General features: G+C 45.1%; 5 protein-coding genes across 5 annotated transcripts; 1 reads left to right on the top strand and 4 right to left on the bottom strand.

Moving 5' to 3' along the window:
* Positions 1-1,712: 1,712 nt before the first annotated feature.
* On the bottom strand, positions 1,713-4,574 carry PADG_04572 (SCY1 protein kinase; the record flags this gene model as incomplete). Its single annotated transcript, XM_010761997.1, has 2 exons — positions 1,713-3,070; positions 3,131-4,574. 2 exons carry the CDS (start codon positions 4,572-4,574, stop codon positions 1,713-1,715), a joined length of 2,802 nt encoding a protein of 933 aa, XP_010760299.1.
* A 1,230-nt stretch (positions 4,575-5,804) lies between these two features.
* PADG_04571 (uncharacterized protein) lies at positions 5,805-6,821 on the bottom strand (the record flags this gene model as incomplete). The annotated part of the gene is made up of 4 exons (XM_010761749.1): positions 5,805-5,894; positions 5,986-6,044; positions 6,121-6,170; positions 6,283-6,821. The coding sequence occupies 4 exons, from the start codon at positions 6,819-6,821 to the stop codon at positions 5,805-5,807; spliced, it is 738 nt and encodes a 245-aa protein (XP_010760051.1).
* Positions 6,822-8,265: 1,444 nt separating this feature from the next.
* On the top strand, positions 8,266-9,649 carry PADG_04570 (branched-chain amino acid aminotransferase; the record flags this gene model as incomplete). The annotated part of the gene is made up of 3 exons (XM_010761748.1): positions 8,266-8,509; positions 8,573-8,870; positions 8,950-9,649. 3 exons carry the CDS (start codon positions 8,266-8,268, stop codon positions 9,647-9,649), a joined length of 1,242 nt encoding a protein of 413 aa, XP_010760050.1.
* Positions 9,650-14,916: 5,267 nt separating this feature from the next.
* On the bottom strand, positions 14,917-15,751 carry PADG_04567 (uncharacterized protein; the record flags this gene model as incomplete). Its single annotated transcript, XM_010761747.1, has 2 exons — positions 14,917-15,485; positions 15,550-15,751. 2 exons carry the CDS (start codon positions 15,749-15,751, stop codon positions 14,917-14,919), a joined length of 771 nt encoding a protein of 256 aa, XP_010760049.1.
* A 1,866-nt stretch (positions 15,752-17,617) lies between these two features.
* Positions 17,618-17,935, bottom strand: PADG_04566 (uncharacterized protein; the record flags this gene model as incomplete). The annotated part of the gene is made up of 1 exon (XM_010761746.1): positions 17,618-17,935. The coding sequence occupies one exon, from the start codon at positions 17,933-17,935 to the stop codon at positions 17,618-17,620; it is 318 nt and encodes a 105-aa protein (XP_010760048.1).
* Between the last annotated feature and the right edge of the window lie 1,041 nt (positions 17,936-18,976).

The following is an 18,976-nucleotide window of genomic DNA, read 5'->3' as shown; positions in this document are numbered from 1 at the left end:
CATAAGAAGGTTCTGCATTTCTCAGTGCCTCCTTTTTGCTTTTTCTTTTTGTTAATCTTAATTTTTGTTTTTTTTTTTTTTTTTTTTTTTTTTTTTGAAGTAATTTAGGCAGGGCCGATTTTCCATGGAGCAGGAAATCTGACAAACCTCCTTCATGGAAAATAAGTATCCAGATTATCTGTTTACGTTGCATGGCACCTGTGTACTCACTGTCCATTTCTGATGGGTCCTTCCACCACAGAAGGTTTGGCTGGAATCAATAATACCCAACTTTTCGGTTTTCTTGCGAAGAATTTTCAACAACCAAACAGGATACTTAACAGGAATTATATGTGAGGTACAGGGGGGACGGTAAGCGATATATGCGCATAAAATGGCGTCCTTACAAGACCACACAGCAGCAATTGCTACTGGATATAAGCATTGCCCCTATCAGTGTCTTCGTCTAGCGCGCCAGTTGTCGCGCGGTAAACATTTGACGTATGCCAAGCTTTCCGGGGTAGGGTAGTTAGTTAGTTGCTTATGTTCTTGCTTATGTAATCACGGAACCTTAAAGCCACCGCGCTTAATAGATTTCTGCCATTCAGACGGCATTTTACTGTTTTTGTTGTTTACGAAACCACTCATCCAGGCTCCAGGAGGGATATTAAGCAAAGGCTGAATCCTCAGCGATATTCTACTATAGCGTTTTCTGGCCGAATAGACATCCCCAGAGTGAATTCAAATAATTACGTACGTATGAATGATTAGGTTCAGAACCGAGGTCTGACGACATAGGCAATGAATGTCATGGTAAAAGGAGAATCGATTCAGCGGATCCACGCCACAGAAATGACGTTTATCTTTTCTGTCGCCGTTCGCCGTATGCAAGCCCTAGAACCCAATCTTACCTAGATAATTTTTAACGGTACGCGTCCTCTGATAATTTGGGACGTTGCGCTCCTTGAACTGATCTTTCTTCACAAGACTAGTCAGTTAACTACCCAGGACCGTTCTATTGCAAAATTATCCGCTCTTGTTTCTCTCCGATTTCTGTCCTCCTACCAAGTGTAATCCAAACATAGCGACTAATCCACCGGACTTAGCGCGTACACAAAGTTCACCTCCAACCGTCATCCCTCGTTAGACACTGTAGCGAACTCTATATCATGCAGGTTGCGACAAAGACAAATGAACTCCCGAGGAGTTCCTCGCCTGGATAGATGAATATCATTCCACCACAAAGACAACTCCGCCCCCAGTATCCTCTATTAGTGTGGGCTTGCCAACGACAGAGAGGCAGGTACATACAAAACTCCTGGTGTCATCAGCGATCCACTCAACCCATTCTAAAATAGAGTCTACCAGAAGCTGAGTATTAAATAATTACAATTAAATTAATGTTAAGCAAAAATCAAGAGTTTTTGTTCACTATCTATTCTAGCAGAGCTTATTCATCTTAAATTCCTCGTTCCCATGATTTACAACTCCCTCCCACATGTCTTTAAGAAAATGGATATCACATTACGTCTTCCCTAAGCACAGCGGCTTCTCCATTCAAATCCAAGACATGACATTGAAAAGTTCGCCAACACGAAAATATCCAGGCCCAGTCCCAAGCCATCCCTAAAACAAAAAATCAGTGCTAACTCCATTCCATTCCAATATATTTGCAATACGCAATTGATCCCAAAAACCAAACTTCAACTGCATTAACGCCACAACCTTTTCTTTCAAAGCAGACTTTCATATTTATCAAGTCCCTGTTTCTGTTGATTATTTCGGGGTTGCATAGCCGGTAGTGTCAACTGCCACTGCTGGCTCGGGTTTGGTTTTGGTTGACTAAACGCAGCAGAAAGGGAAGCGGATGACGAGGTTTGTTGGGATTGGATATTTGACGGTGGTGGTGGAGGGGGAGAGATTTGGAATGGAGAAAATGGCGTGGTCGTTTGTGGCATGTGCCCAAACGATGAGGCTGATGGTGCTGTTGTGGTGGATGAGGTTTGATAAGTTGAGCTCGCGGAATATTGATTCATTAGTGAGCTGCGTTGTGGGTTTGTCGCGGGTTTCCCAGATGGTGACAGCATGGGCCAACGTGAAGCTTGAGAAGGTTGCGAAGGTTGCAAGGAGGGAAATGGAGATATTGTGGACGCTTGCTGTTTTAGATTCGTAGGCTCGAGCGTAGGAAAGGAGTTAATGCTCATGTCAGGAGTAATCGACCGTTGGCTAGGTCCCGAATTATGACCCACAGTGCTTGTAAGATTGGTGGTCGACCATGAAAACTTAGGAGTATTATCAGTCTTAGCCGGCAGATTAGTTGGGTTGGATGTTGCCGTGCCCCAGTCATTCCAGGAAGGGTTGCTAGAACTGGACGCCGTCCCTTTGCCAAGGACCAGACGTTCAAATTCTGATTTTGAGTTTTCAACTTCAGTTCCGCCGTTCAATACGCCAGTCGTTCCAATAATATAGGAATTGCTATTCTTAGCATCTCCGAACTCGTTTGACAAGGAGAGTGATTGCAATTTTTTCGTTTGTTGCTGCTCGACCTTTGAGGAAAGGGATTTAATCAGATCCATGAAACGGCCAAATTGCTGAATATTGAGAAGCGGGCCAAGGCTGAAATTCCATAAGATCGGAATGACCTCCAGGGCAATGAATTCAGTTTCAGCAATCTGACCGACCTGCCGAAACACATTTAAGGCTGCCATCATGACCGCAGGTTCTTTGGTTTTAATGGCTTTTAACAACGGAACAACCTTCTCCTGGACCGTGTATTTGTCAAGAATCGAAACTGTACCAGATTTGGTTGGTTGAATTTTGTTTGGAACTTCTGCAAAATCATCATCCAAAGTCGAACCTGAAATTTCCTCCTTTGCCACTCCGCCGCATAAAATAGTTAACGATTCTAAGCCACGAACTTTGATAGCAAGGCTGCTGGTTCTGCTAAAAACTGAAGCAATCGGGGGGAAAACGTCATCCTTTACGGTAGAAAAGTCCAGAATCGGTAAAATCACCGGAAGACACCGCATCGAGGCATCAATTAATGAATGTGTGGAGGATTCTAACCCTAGTCGAATCAAAGGTAGTGCATCTAGTGAAAAGAGTCGTTAGTGAACCGGTATAAATCAAAGTCAGTAGTTAGTTTACACACCCTCTTTAAAACTCCGTCCCGAGCAGTTTTTAGCAATTAGATCCATGTTTTCCAGAACAACCATAAGACTAGCATCTTTGCTGTTGTCACGTTCCTGCGGGAGACCTTTAGCTCCGGTTTGGAGAAAGACAGGCTTGAGGTGGGGAAGAAGTTTCTCAGGAACGACCCGCGGGCCGGAAGGAATAATTCTGATAATTTTAAAGACATTTGACAGGATCAGTGGCAATAACTCTTTATCCTTGCTTTCGTCCAAGAGGGTACCAAGAACCTTTCTTTCGAGAACTGAAGGTGGGAATTCAGGTAAAATACGACCTAGTCCTTTCATGAATTGGGATTTCTCGTTAGGTGATTTTGTAGGTAAAGACTCCAAAAAGCGAATGGTAGATACTAGGATATTATCGAAATACTGAGATTGCTGGAACTCCTTTGCATTCATTCGTTGCGCCGCTCTCCTGGTAATAAGCCTTGGCAGAACACATGACGCTAGATCCCTAGGGATTGGACGAGAGGAAAGAAACCCATTATTTTGTGAAGGTATTGTTGATGGTGAACCCAGCAACTTTTTGTATGTCGAAGTGTTGCCGTGCGTCTTAAGAGGAGAGATGTGAGGGGAATTATAAAGTGCAATGATGAGAAGACCAAGAGAAAAGAGATCTGCAGACGTAGTGATATTCGAATCAATTACGAAATCGGGGGAGGTATAATCTAGGTCGAGTTGAACGTATGACGGTAGTCTAGGATCCTCGTGTAAGACTTCAGATAGTGCAAGCGGAGGCAGTGACGATTGTGATCCCGAGTCAGCAGGGCCAGCAAAAGCAAGGCCAGAGATTTTCCAGTCAGATTTCGCATTGATATAGATAGCTTCGGGAGTCAGGTTGCCGTGGACGAGCCCAGCAGATTCATGTAAAAACTCCAGGCCTTTTGCAATTTGCAATAAGCCCTTCTGTATTTCGATCTCATCAATCTCAATACCCTTTCCAGCCTGATTGGCATCAGCCTCCCCGGTAATACATTGACCGGCTCGCCGGCCCCCAACGGAAGACGTCTCCCGGTCATCCATCTCGCGTAAAAGTCCTGCTAAAGATGCGGTGACAGGCTCCGTAGGAAACATCAAACCGCCGTTTCGAGTCTCCTCCACTGGTTCCAAGACTTGAAGAATGGAAGGATGCCTTAGCCGGGTTAGGCTACTAGCCTCTCGTTTCAACCGTTCGACAACTTCATCATGTATCTTTTTCAGAGATGATGAGTTTGACTGGGAAGCAAGGCCGACTCCCCGCACATCCAGTGATTTCCGATCAAAAACGAAAATGGAAGCTTCATTTCCGGTACTCTTTTTCTTACCGTCATACACCTTCCAGGGGCCCGACGTAAATGATGGATGAGGGGACAGCTGATAATTGGCCGCTATATTTGAGCTAAAACTCTTCAAAGCTGATGAAAACATAGCGATTTCAGAAAGACTCCGCAGGTCGGGATAATGGTAGAGATATTTGATCGGGTTGAAACAGAATGCCTATGGGATGATGAGATCCGATTCCGATCAAAACACTCCTGATCAAACGCCATCCGCCGCGCTGCACCCGGACCCACAAACCCAGCTACGCTCTTAATAGAAGTTCACAAGGAACGCAGCCCTTAAAACGTTAACCTGCATCTGAGATATTTTGCTGAAGTCGTTGTCCGTAATATTCAACAGATGTCTATTACGACAGCAGTCAGAATAAGGATAGTGTCTGGTACAATCAGGATTCCAAGCTTCCACGTTCCGCAAACCGATCCTCATCACGTGGGAATCAGGGTTGATCGAATGTTTGAGCGTAGACGGATTAACCATGCTCCGATGGCGAGATTAGCTTTGGGCGCTGAGGCTCGAAGCCTATCATCTATCTCTATCTCTATATATTAATTGAGCAACGATATTGGGTGTTTTACACATGCGACACCTCATCAAAATTTTCAGTCTGCAGGGCTGTATTATTATTATCATTATATACTAAAGAGAGTTAATCAGTGTCAGTATAATAGTTGAATTCAATTTTCTCTGTTCAAAACTCTCTTATGATATATATCTTAAGAGAGGCCCTCCAACTGCAAATACATCACGTGTCGATAACACATCACACGCTTGGTATCCTCAATGGGCTTTCAGTTTTTCCTCCCTTTGCAGAAAAGTGACCGATGGAATTTTTTCTGAGACGATTTACACAAGATCAATTACAGACCTAAGAGCATTCTTCTAGATCATTCTTCATGGTACAGTTGAATCAGGACATAATATTCCAGTCTCTACTCGTATGCTTACCGGCGTTCATGCAGAGAGGATTGGGGTCGAGGGAGTGAATAGTCAAGTGCTACTACTTTTCCCTGTCTTTTTGAATATCCTTTCTCTGAAAGACACGAACGTTGGCTTGTGTTTGTTCAGTGAAGGAGGTAGTTGGTGCATCGCTTGCCGAGTCGGTTAGCTCAGCTGGCTTGACTGGCAACCGTCACCCAGTATGGTTACTGGTTCGGCGTTAGATTGTTGAGAGAAGTGAAGTTCCGACTGCGATACATCAAAATTAACGTCGGGAGGGATATGATCAATCGCTGAACATATTCTTTTTAGATGAGTTGGCATCCATATATCATAGACATTCTGTGTAAATTTGTATGGCGCCCATTTCTCTTTACCATGTTATTCCGTGAAATCAAACTTGCGAATCGGGTGGCGGTAGAGAGTAGTCTTGTCATCTTCAAGAACAGCGTAATGACTATATCCTGACTGCTGTGTGGTCATGCGAGATTGAGAAGGCAAGGATATCTCGCTCAATATCTTTTTCACACTTCACGAGTTTAAATAACTCAACACCTCTCACTGCAAGAGTCATGCTATAGGCATTCTGTCGGTCTGCGATATCAAGCGCCACCCGGCCGTCTTTTATCTCGCATGTTAGAAACGGAAAATGCATTAGTCTCTGTCGCCATAAAAAGAGAAGCATAATCTTAGTCACCTATAAAAGGCTTCAGCTTCTCAAGTTGATCATCTGTGAATGCGGACCGCCTGAATCCTACATAGGAATCAAGTTGTGGACGGGGGCCACAGAAAGGGATGCCTGTTGTTCCAGCCTTGATTAACACTTTCGACCAAGCACTCAGGGAGTGTGGCCCCATACGTATCTAGAATAGCTGCAGATGGGACAATCAATAGTCCAATATCCCGAATTACTCTAGCTTCGTTCCCACGTTGGACCTTCTCGCAGGTCGTGTCGGATAAGTCATCTCGAAATAATGAATTCTCAGGGACTGTCGGGGCCATAGCAAGCGAGGATTCGATAAGAGTGCTACTTTCGTCTGTAATTCCACCGCGTGCCTCTTTCATCAAGCTGCCTTTTGATTCAAGAATGGTTTGATAAAGCGGATTTCCGTATAAGAGCACTTTTTTCGTCCCTTGGCGTTTGATCACTAGGTGTGGAGGAGCTGGAGACCGAGCCAGATTCCTATTGCTCGCAGTAAAAAGAAGATGTCGACTTCTCCCCTTGCAAACAGAAATTCCCTGTTGCCCCTCCTGCCTGAAATATTTTTTGGGCCAATAACCTCGCTGAATCCAATAGTCGATTGGATTAATGTCGTTATCGCAGACGCGGCTGGGTATCTCTTGGCCGGTGGTTGCTTCAACAGCAGAGCTTTCAACAGCGGCAGTTGCATGAGTCATTCGCAGTCCCTTTTTTGGTGATACTTGGCGGGAAGGAGGAGCAGATCTTCGGGTTCTCGCGATCGTATCCGTTTTCGATCTTTAGCTTACAGAGGTGCGGTTGGATCCTGTGGTAACTCGACTCTACGTTGGTTTCGTAGCACAATGGGAAGAAAGGCAGCGTACCCTTCTTGTTCCGGGAATATCACTATTTGAAGAGGGATATGAGTGTTTTGGTTTGGCGTTTCTATCATTAGATATGGGCTTCCTTTGACTCTCTCCCAAGCGTGCGCTCCAACCGATAGGGCCTTGTGGTTTTCCTTTATTGGCCCTTTGCGGCCGCTTTCCTATCATGAAGTGCCACCCAAGGCTGATTGATAAGAAGGCTGATAATGAAGCATGGATAGCTCACTTCCTTCTTGAGCTTTCAACGTCAGAGGCTGTGGTCCTATCTTTATGCATGATTTTACTTGACGACCGGACTTATTGACGTTTGACATTCGTTGACATGGGGCCATGTTGGTTGGACGAGAAACGGGCGAGAGATTTAATGTTACCGCCGAAGATTGTCTCCTTTGCTTGCTGGAAGAAGGCAACGATGGCACCAACTGGCGTTGGATGTTGTTGGTCCAGCCTCACTTTGTCCAGGCTTGTCCGTATCCTTATTCGGGCATTCCCTGGATACTGCGGCTGCGCTAATCAAGTGCCCCCCTCATATATGACTATTTCAGCTAGCTGGCTCATCATACAACAACATTGTATGGGGGGGGGTTTGCGGCTCTCTGGTTGGATGGAATAAACTGTGAATAGCATGATATTTAAAACTAATTACATTTCCAAATATTATTTACGCATGCCTAGAAATTCTTGTGATACTTTGATCAAATAATAAAGATTTGAAAATTAAAATAAAAAACTAAAAATGGGATTTTTTTCTTAAAAAAAAAAAAAAAGAAAAACTATTTATGATATCCTTTACAGGCTCAGCAAAACAATGCATTTTACTGAGAAATAGCCAATAAAATTTGGGTTGTAATAATTAACTGTCTCAAACTTAAATGTAAGGTTAAAATTTGCTCAGCAGACTTTCAAATTAAAAATATTTTGACTAATTAATTCACTGGCCGAGCCAATGACCTGTTGACGGATAATATCCGTGTTGATGCCACATGTTTGGCTAACTAAATCACGTGTGGCAGCGTCAAACAACCGGCCAAACCCAGCCAATATATAGAACTTGACTAAGTTTTTTTACAATGTTATGCTCTAGGAGATTGGCTGCGGGCTTCTCCCTTCAACCTTGTCACGGTTCAACACATAGGTAAATTTCGCTATACGGTTTAGTGAAATTACTACACGAGCAAGCATCATTGCCCTTTGCAACCTCCAACAAACACTTGTGACTCGCTCTTGATAGGTGTCCTCCAATTCCGCTGCAGCTTCCAATTGATTACCTCAAGGAACCATGACAGCCTCTCTATTGACAGTCCGCAGGGGTGTTACGGCCCTCAGCGGCTGCAGCTCCGCATGGAGACATCTCATTCCCTCTCAGAGATGTTTCAGTTCGATGATTGGAAGCCGAAGTGATGGATTGCCGGGAATTGATTTCTCAAAGCTATCTATTACGAAAACAACGAACCCTAAGGAACTGCTACCCCCCGAAAAGCTGGTTTTTGGATCGTCATTTACAGGCAAGTGGTTCGCAGCCAGTGGAAACTCGATATTATATCACATTCTAATTTCGTTTTAAAACCCCTTCCCCCCAACTATAGACCATATGCTTGTGGTGAAATGGAACACAAAGGATGGCTGGCTTGCCCCAAGCATTATCCCATACCAGAACCTAAGTCTGAGTCCGGCCACCTCTGTTTTCCATTATGCGTTTGAGTGTTTTGAAGGAATGAAGGCATACAAAGACAAGGCTGGCGGTATCCGGTTATTCAGGCCGGACAAAAATATGGAACGGTTAAACAAGTCGTCGAAGCGTATTGCGCTTCCAACTGTTGATGGCGATGTGGTCATCAAGCTGATCAGCGAACTGGTTAAACTAGACAGCAGATTTATTCCTCAGTAAGATATATTACCTTTTTGGGTCTGGGTACAGGCAGGTGTGTAGTTTTACTTACTGATCTGGATATTCTTTCCCCAGAGCTCGTGGTTACTCGTTGTACCTGAGACCCACAATGATCGGGACCCAGGAGTCGCTAGGTGTCACTGCTCCAAACTCTGCCATGTTCTTTGTCATTGCGAGCCCTGTTGGCCCCTATTTCCCGACAGGATTCAAAGCAATTTCCCTTGAAGCAACAAATTATGCGGTTCGCGCATGGCCCGGTGGGGTTGGTGACAAGAAGCTGGGCGCGAACTATGCCCCGTGCATTGTTCCGCAACTGGAAGCTTCCAAAAAAGGCTTTCAGCAGATTCTATGGCTATTTGGAGAAGAGTATATCACCGAAGTTGGGGCTATGAATCTTTTCGTCGCGATGAAGAACAAAGAAACCGGGCAGAATGAGCTCGTAACAGCTCCCCTGGATGGCACCATCTTGGAAGGCGTTACGAGAGATTCCGTTCTCACTCTTGCCCGGGAAAGACTGGTCCCCAGAGGTTGGATGGTATCGGAGCGTAAGTTGAAAATGTCGGAAATTGCCCAAGCCTCTAATGAGGGCAGAATGATCGAGGTTTTTGGAGCGGGCACTGCAGCCATTGTTAGTCCAGTTCGCACGATTAGCTGGAAAGGACAGATGGTAGATTGTGGCCTGAAACAAAACGAAGAAGCAGGAAAAGTGGCCCTTGAAATGAAGAATTGGATAGAACGGATTCAGTATGGAGACGACGAACATAGCTGGAGGTAAGCTGGAAACGATGACATCCCCTTCTGCCCTCTAGCTGGCTGGCTGACTAACTGGCCCTCCATTTTAGTGTCAAAATTTAATATTACTTTGTCAACATTCCCTGGATTATTCTACGTATTTTGCTTGATCTCCTCTTGCCACACATGATGCAGGTATATTTTGTCAAGAATTTGCTCTCCATTTTTTGTTCTCTGTATTTTAGAGCTCCAGTTCTTTAGACATAGAATATACACCTCAAGTGTTCTGATATTATCTAGATACTCACGTTTTCTATCTATCCCATCTTTGCCACCTATATGCAAGCTCATGGCCATACGCAAGATTCAACCCAATGAATACGTTACTTACAGTTTCCGACTTTGCCCGTTCTTCTTTTCGAGGGCATTCCAGGTTGTTGCTTCAAAACTTTCATCACCGCTACCATAGTGTGAAAGGGACCACCACCGTGTATGTCCTAAAGTCCCCAGAAACCATCCGTGTGGACTGGGATTTGTTTCACCGGAATGGTTTCTCTCCTCAATCCCAACCATAAATCCATAGGCCTACATGGAATGTGAGGGAGCAGCCTTAAATAACAAACGACCCCCTGACTAGTGCGGGAGGGAGTTAGAAAATGGATACTTTGTAAGGCTTCCTGATTCGTTATCTAGGGGGAAGAATATTGCTAATATATCTCGTCTCCTTAATTATACTGAAATTTATTTTATCCATCTGCCCATGGTTAACAAGGAGCGATGGGGATAAAGGGGCTGGCGGTGAAGTTGAGTCGAGATTCAACAAAATTGACATATGCACAACCCTCCCGGAAACAATTACTACCATTCACCAGTCAAATGCCCACCCTCATTTTATCTTCCCTTGTTTGTATCCCGGTTCCTTTACAAATGTCCCTCGTCCTGCTAGGTTTCATGGCCCCATCCTAGCGTTACCATATCAACGCCTTCATTTCAAGCTGCGACCTTCCTAGGTACCTATCCTTGAACCCTGCCCAGTATATCAATAACCTAGGTTGTGATGTTGATTTATTTTTAGTTTTTGAAAAGTGACAGCTGTTTCCAACTTCTGCGCAGGACTCAACCCTCCACATGATGCCGCTCAACAAGAAACGTCTGGCCCTTCCAGTGATTCGTTAGGGTGCCAAGTTTGCAGTTGATACCTTTCCACTCAAGTATTCGTCTTGGCGCAAAGTCTGTCAATTCCAATCTTCTGCCCCCTGCAGGGAATGTTTTTCCAAGCTCCTGGAGCATTGCAGATATCCCGTTGTATGACCCCCGCACACTTTAGAATGCTTACAGCTGTGATTCCTTGCTTCTCGCTTTGCCTGCTACCTAGAAAGTTCATCACTGTTCCCTGCGTGGGTAAAAAGGTTGATATGCAGTATCCCAAGGGGCCTATTGAAAGACCTCACTAGGGCGTCACAACAGCTCAAAATCCCAGAAATCCCAGATATGCAACAGGACTCCAATAAAGTCCAAAAGCATGGGAAAGACAACGCACATCGCAGGACTTTACAACATTCGATGCTGCGTAAAAACTTAGAATATCAGGAGACGCCCCACCCTCAGCGAATAGGCTAGAGACCTCTTCGTCCGTTTAGAAACGGAGGTGCATGGGTTCCCAGCTTTGTCTCCAACAACGACAAAAAAGAAAAAAATTACCCTCTGTATCAACATCGCCCGTTTCTCTCGGTACAAAAGCAATAAACACAGCGGATGGATAGATACCAAGCTAAGGTCGTCAATCCACGGATGCTCTTAGGGTCCTCAACTACGCCATTCGCGGTTATCACGGTGAGCGGCTAACTATTAATAGGTCAGAGCAGGGCAAACCCATCGAAAATCCATGATATCTGCCAAGTTCCTTATGTGTAATAGCGCCGGAGAGTTTTATCGGGACGTCAGGCATCTTTGCCTTTAGTGCGCTTTGGGAAATACCACCTAGAAAGATCAACAAAAAGTTGAAGGTTCAGGGGTCCGTGGTATTTCGACGTGTTGAATTGTTATTAAACAGTTCGCAGAGACATTCCGGTAAGTTGGTGTTGGAGGTTGCTGCACGTATGAGAGTTCAAGTTCAGGATTGATGTGTACAGGTAACTATATTTGTGGTAATGTTTGGACTCCATACGTTAATTTCCGAAGAAGCAGTTGGATAGCGTATATTTAGGATGATCGTCACCAACTCGCAACAGGAACATTGAAACCGGAGACCCTTAAAAGACCTTGGCATAGACCAGGAGTAATTTATTTTTCACATACGTTTGAATCCTTGATTCATTTTTGGCTCTTGCATCCGCTCACCACAAAAGTAATCTGCAATGACAGAAGCTTGAAAGAATAATCCAGCGATGGGGTTCTCCACTAACCACTAACTAGGGCACTGAATACCGACCATAAATAATGCCCAGCTCGACCATTTGCGGCTGTTCTTCTTCTTAACGAATGTTCTGAAATAATAATAGGGCTGAACGTAACCCAACCAGAGCCACTACTAACGTGACACTATCGCAGCCAGTACGCTATCTAAGTGACTTCCCAACCCACAGGATTTCGGCCAATAGTATCCTTTACGTGGCAATGGCAGAGACGCCTGCTTTGTTACCGTTGAGATCTTTAGGGACGAAACGGTAACTTTGGTTGGGAGTATTGTGGCTGCCGCCTTTGTTGCAAGAGAATCCCCTCCGCTGATACCGTTGATCCCAGTAAGTACCCACCCAGAGGTCGGAGATAAATTTAAATGATCTCAAGCGTGTGTTGAGAGGACTGAACACCACAATTATTCGCCCGTACCTTTTCATGCTGTCGTCTAACACCGGAGATAATTGTCTAGTATCGCACTCAACAGCAATTCTATCCCAATAAACTTTATTCACAACCTCCCTAAGGCCAACCAGTGGTTCTGAGATCAGAGAGAATGAATTGGATGCCCTTGACAATTACCCTTTGAGGCCATTCTCGTTCGTGGGGGAAAATGCGGACATAACGTGCCAATCTCTTGGCTCGCAGAAACGCAATAAGCCACTCAACTCGTGTCAATTTGAGTGCTGACGGATGAGATTCTTCTTTATTCCGTTCAAAGCCACTACAAGTCGGAAGCTAGAGCCTCAGACCCGAGAATAGGCCATGGTCTATAACTAGGAGCCGGCCATCCGCCATCATTGGGGCAGAACTTTAAAATCCGTTGACCTAATTAGGGCCATATCTCATGAACGGTTTCCTCAGTGGACAATTATTCTTGTTATTTTCTCTCTTTCAAAGTACTGAAACAGACTGGATGGTTTGAACTGACTCCCTTAGGCTTGCAAGCTAATGTATCCTCCAGGTTTCTTTCCTTGCACGCTAGAGGACCACCAAGAATATGTCTCCGATCCAAACTGCAACAAATAATGCCGCAATATGGACACAAGACAGGGATATGTGCTTGCCCCCCCCCCCCATCAGGCAGTGTTTAATCTGGCGCAGAAGGTTACGATGAGATCACAATACGTGCCTTTTAATATGGAAAGATCATTGCCTAGAATCCAAGAGATGGATATACTCACAGGAACAGGAGAAAAGGGGGAACAATGCAGTGAGGGGAAACAAAAAGGAAGAACAAAAGCGAAGGCCTGACCCCCAAAAAGCGCGGATACAAAATAGAAGAAATATGCGGGCTTCTTTAGCATACATTCGGCGACCTCAGCACCCCGCAGACACTTGAAGTGTTTTCCCTTTAAGAATCTTGCCCTTTGAACGACGATCTGCCAATGCTCTTAGCCTCCATTCCATCAGGAATCAGGGCAAACAATTGCCACTATTCGGCATTTAATTTGTCCCTATTAGATTTGGGAATATGCAGAGGAGAAAGATCCATCTTGGAGGCCCTGAAGACAGTGTTTCTGTGACATCACATGGCCAGTGGCTTGCTGCTGAGTCCAAACTTCTCGGGATTTGGGATGCGTATCTCCGGGTCTTTCAAGAATAAACTTCTAACTACCGGCGTTAGCAAGTGAACTAGTTAAACTAGTGACGAACTTAGGAATTCGATGATTCTTCTCTCTCAAGTTCCAACTAAAGGAATATCTCGTGGCTAGATCTATGCGGGGAAGTCAGGAGCCGGGGGGGGGGGGGGGGGTGAAATAAAGAATTATAGCTCCAAAACCTCGTGCTCCGTACAAGACATAGTTATACGTGATCAGTGGCCTGACATCAGTATAATCAGGAATCAAATGGGAAAAGCTAAGTAAGGGTGAGCGACAAAAAAACAACACCGAAAAGTACGGAGTATATTGGCCCTTTTTAATATTTCTGCGTGTTCCTCCGTCGAAGGATGGATATGTCCAGTTGCATACCGAGTAAAGGCGGAGTTGAATTTCTCTAAAGGTCTGTTCCATTATATCGCCGAAACTGGTCCGGGACAGAGTTGTAACATTATTTTACATGTACATTGCATAGTGCTGAAAAGGCACGCCCAGGGAGCCAATCAACCCTCTCTCTTCTTCTTGGCAGCAGCACATGGATACGGATTTGCTTGTTTGTCTCCGAATTCAGACGGCTGGGAGGAACAAAACCAATGTCAACAAAATAAGGGCACGCACAGAGTTCTAAATTATTTTATTCGTTGAGAGATATTCGTGAAACCAACCAACCAAAAAAAAAAAAAAAATCTACATCTTTCCATACAAGATCGGGTGTCTGGACTTTACGGAGAAGGTCCAGACAGAAAAACAACGCCGTTACTTGTTTCAAAACACAAACTCCCCCTCCGGGTTTCCCCTCAGCCCGTACCCTTTGATCGTGATAAATCAATTTTTACAAAATGATACACCCAAGATAAAAAACAAATAACAATACATGTGTATGTATGTAGATATGTACATGCAATACAACCGTTTGGATAACACCACAGGCGCTAATAACAAGGAGTGGAATCCGTCATTAGACATAGTGAATTGATTTTGAAGTGCCCTGTATAAAGTTACTCTGGTTCCTGCCATACCTCTAGATGATGTAGGCCCATTCGTGATGCCGAGTCGTATGCTTTCCTCTCTCCTCTTGTATGGTTGAAAAAAAGGATGGGATGAAGGTGTTATGGACGACTGAGTCCCTTGAATATTCATTCATTGAGTTGCTGGGAGAGGCAGAGTTCGATCGACTGTCTGTATCGGATTGCAAGAGAGGAGGCGTCTTTTATTTTTGGGAAGAAAAAAAAAATGAGCTTCTTTCGTTTTTCTTTTCGTTTTTCTTTTTTTCTCGCATTTTGGGAAAAAAAGAGAGTCCCAACTCTGGGCACTAGTTCCGACTTACAAGGGAGTTTGGATCTTGATAAGGAGACGTTGTGACTGGAATGTCGAATCCAGCCATGGAAGCATAATTCATGCCGAAAGGCGTGAGAAGATCCTCCTCCGAATATACCAATTCCTGGGAAGGAGGTGCGTGCGAAGATAGCGGTTGGACATAATAACTTGGTGGAGGGAGCCCGGTTGGGACAGGAGTTGAATGGTATGCCGATTCTTGAGGATAGTGAGGGTAGCTGTAGCTTTGGGAACAAGACTGGTACTGGGATGAGAAGGCAAGCGGAGGAGAAGCGGATAGTTGCCTGGTCGATTGATCTGAGAACATTCCGACGCGCTCCTCGTCTTGGTAAGAAATTGGCTCAGGTAACACCAGCTTTGCTGGTGTGTTGCGTACATTTCTAGCTTTTGCTTTATCAGCTGCAGCTGGTCGGCCGGCGGGAGATTTGGTTTTCTTGGGTTTTGATTGAGTTGGGAGACTGAGTTCTCGATGTGATTGCTCTGGAGAAGCGGAGGAGGATGTGGCTCTTCGTTCCAAATCCTCAAGACGTCGTTTTAGCTTCTTGCCTTTTTAATAATAATAGGTTAGCTACGTAGATCTTCCTCCGCCCTTGTTAGAAGCTGCGCTTACGGTAGTTTCTTTGGGCAATTCTATTTTGAATGCGCCGTCGCTCGGCCAAATCAGATATCTTTGTCCAATCTTCGTTGGGGTGAGCACTGGCACTGAATGCACTGCTGGTTCCATGGCTAGATGTGAACCGGGGCGATGGTGTGGGTTGAGGATGGTTGTAGGGATACCCCGTACGATTCATCACGGTTGCAAGAGAAGACATATGTTTCAAGGGGTGATTTGGGTCGAGATAAAAGATGTTAAAGAGCATAAACAATGAAAAAGGATTTGCCAAAAAAGGAGTCGACTTAACACGTAGTTATGTACTGTATAGTTATCATGTCCACTCGAGTAACTTTGGAAAAACGGGAATCGAAGGTGGGGAGGGGAGATATTTATCAATTCATCGCCGCTTCGAGAGTCGCATGTCCTAGCTGATCATCCACAGCTCAACCCATGTCAACCGTTGTGAGCAAGGGGTCCTCGTGCCTAGGGTACGGCTGTAGTATGGTTGGCAACAACCCTGCGTGTCCATATGTAATTTTTGTGGCGTGCAAACCAGAGTTTCGAATTTGCGACCAGGGCTTAGTTTAGCGCTGTAATGGTTGATACCACCCTTAACAGTATGCTATTAGTAGCATATAGCAGCTCATTTGCCCAAGGGCAAGAGATGAACATCCTTAACACACCGAGAATCAGAGCCCCGGAGACCGGAGAGTGGCCTCGTCCGATTGATTTCCGGACTCTCTGTATTCTGAGCCTCCACAAGAAACACCAAATCTGCTCTGCCTCCATAGCGGGACATCTAGCAAGTATATCTTTGCAAGGGCATTCATTGCTGGATGTTGGAGTGTGGATAACGTGGCACACCCACATCCACCCCGACACAAAGGCCCAGGGCCGCTATTACTGGGAATAACCAAGATGCCGTCCGCCCACCCTCTACTCAAAGGGCGGCATGGAGATAACATCAACTTGCCAGTAAAATCTGTTTTTGGGCATCTCAGTTGCTGTGCTAACAATAATATTTGCCCGGCTCATCCTTGCAGCTCACCAGCATTTCCCAACACCATTTTATTGATTGTATAACGTTTTGCCAATTGAAAGTCCCTGTGCTGGAATTCGTAAATGGCAAGTTCACATGTCTCCAAATTTATGATATGGAAATTACCGCGAAGCAGCGATGTTGTCCGGCATGGTGCTCACGCAGGGCTTGGTTGTTTGCCGTTCGACATCATATCAACAGGGCACCTCAGGAACCTCGTTAGAAACTTCCATTTTCAGTTCATGGAACATGAACCCCAGTCACCCATGCCCATATTGCTACCGTACCCAGAATGCTTCTAGGACTAAGTATAGAGTACGAAGTCGAAGAACCGAATCAAGCAGCTGGAATGAAATACCGCTCAAGACTCTGGCGCTACCGAAGGCAGGATTCCGGACGCGCTAAGCGAGCTGCCGTTGTCGCAGTCGAATCAAAGAGAGACGATTGCCAGGTTCGACTGCTTAGACGCGCCCAAAATAGCATATTTCCTCTAAATTTAGTGATTTGGCTGCTGGATTAGCCGCGATGGTGGGTCTTGACTTCGATGGGGGGTCCGGCTCGGTTTTGTTGCGAACGTCGCGCCTGTGACGGTCAGCACTAGAGCTGAAGCCGAGAGTCGTTGGTCTAATATTAGTTCTCCTAGTTTCAACATTCAAACATGGGGTTGCATCTTGTTACCTGATTGCAATCAATCATGCCGTTTTCTATTTTTGGACTCACTTTCCCGAGAGCCATTCTGTCATTCCGTTTATATGTCGCTCTCGAATAGAAGAGGTCTATGCGTTGGTGATTGCCTGGGATCCAACAGGCAAGATGCGGCGAAGTTGATGCCACTAACATGAGTGTTGTTTTGGTGATGCGTTGTGAATGGGCTATTTCAATTTGTATCTCTCGGAACTGCGGATTCTCGTCTTTCCGACTCTGAAGGTGGGAGGGAGAAGGGAATTGAACCCCATAATGGACGACATTTCAGATCAATATAATAGTGACAAATATGTTAAATTTGTGTTTCCACACCCTACACGCCCATGGTTATACCAATGACTATAAAGAATTCTCGAAATGGTCGAAAGCCATGCCATGTATATGGTCATGTCGCATTATCTCCCTCACCAGGCCCCACCGCTCAACAGCTAAGAAGCGGCATTTGCCCTGGAGAGTAAATTCCGGACGGGGTGCCCGAGCCTTGAATATCAGATCTCCTATCCACCGACCTAGATGAGTAACTAGTTTTGATCTGAAGGCTACCAGTACGTTTCGAATGGTAGCCAGGGGGAAATGAACATTGCACGCTATCCCAAGTTCCCAACCCTGTTGTCCCCTTTGGCTTTGGTCAGCAGCAGCTGCGCCTTTGGTCGTCATGCGGGCGGAAATTTCTAATTAGATCTTGGAAATTAATGAGATTACTCTGTTGTCCATTGCGTCTGTCATGTAGCGGCGCACTTGTCAAAAAGCAGTGTTGGGGATCAACGGTCTACAGACATGCGTCCCCTGGGATAACCACCTATTCTACGTTCATAAGCTGAAGCATATAAACAACCTCAACCACAGCTCCTTTCGTTACATTGACGAAGACGAAGACGAAGACGAAGGGCGATATACGCAATGAAGCAGAAAGACCAGCTCCAATCGTCATGGCGCATGTGTTGAAGTCTAAATTTGATTCATACCAATACTGATAGACTTATTCGAAGTGAAGACAACCCCCTGGAACGCCCGCTTCGCTTGGGTCCCTGCAAGAACCCGGTAGGGCTGATCACTTGGTAGGTCGCGGAGTCCCGTTCTAAGCCTGGAGTTAATTGCTACGGAGCTCTTAACTACCTCCAGACTCCATATTTCTCGGCGCCGTTCGCAGTTAAAATTACGGGTACTTCATGCTAATAATAGTACCGGCCGATGCATGTACGGCAGTTCGTTCTCAAATGAGGTTATAGCTGCTAGGGCGTGGAATAATAATCATCCTTGGGTTGGGTACGCCATTTTAAGACGCTTGTTACGTGCAGACATTAACTACATAGATAACTACTGTAGTTTTGCAGTTGCAGACTATGATGGCCCACAGTTCGGTTAGTTTTCTGAAATATGAACGGTTGAATTTCGGCTTCGGCTCGCCTATTAAATAGCTGGATGTTAGTTAGCTACTTGAGTTGAATATAACGTTGCAGTCGTCAAAGAAGATCAAACATACAATTGAGAGTGGTTCCACAGACCCAACCTTGGAAACCAGCTTGTCTTTAGCATCCACTTTTCAATCTCGCTGGTTAACAATCAGGAAGAGGCCTTTCAAATTTCAGATAAGTTATCAAAGCACCCGTTCTGAATGGAAAGGAATTCCATTCCCTGGGAAAGTTCCTCAGCTTGATTTACTTCGGGTTATCTGGAAGAGCTTGCATTGTCCTACAA

Source organism: Paracoccidioides brasiliensis (genome assembly GCF_000150735.1).
Source record: "Paracoccidioides brasiliensis Pb18 unplaced genomic scaffold supercont2.5, whole genome shotgun sequence".
NCBI lineage: Eukaryota > Fungi > Ascomycota > Eurotiomycetes > Onygenales > Ajellomycetaceae > Paracoccidioides > Paracoccidioides brasiliensis.
The sequence above is the reverse complement of the archived record's forward strand: the minus strand, read 5'-3'. Positions and strand labels throughout refer to the sequence as shown.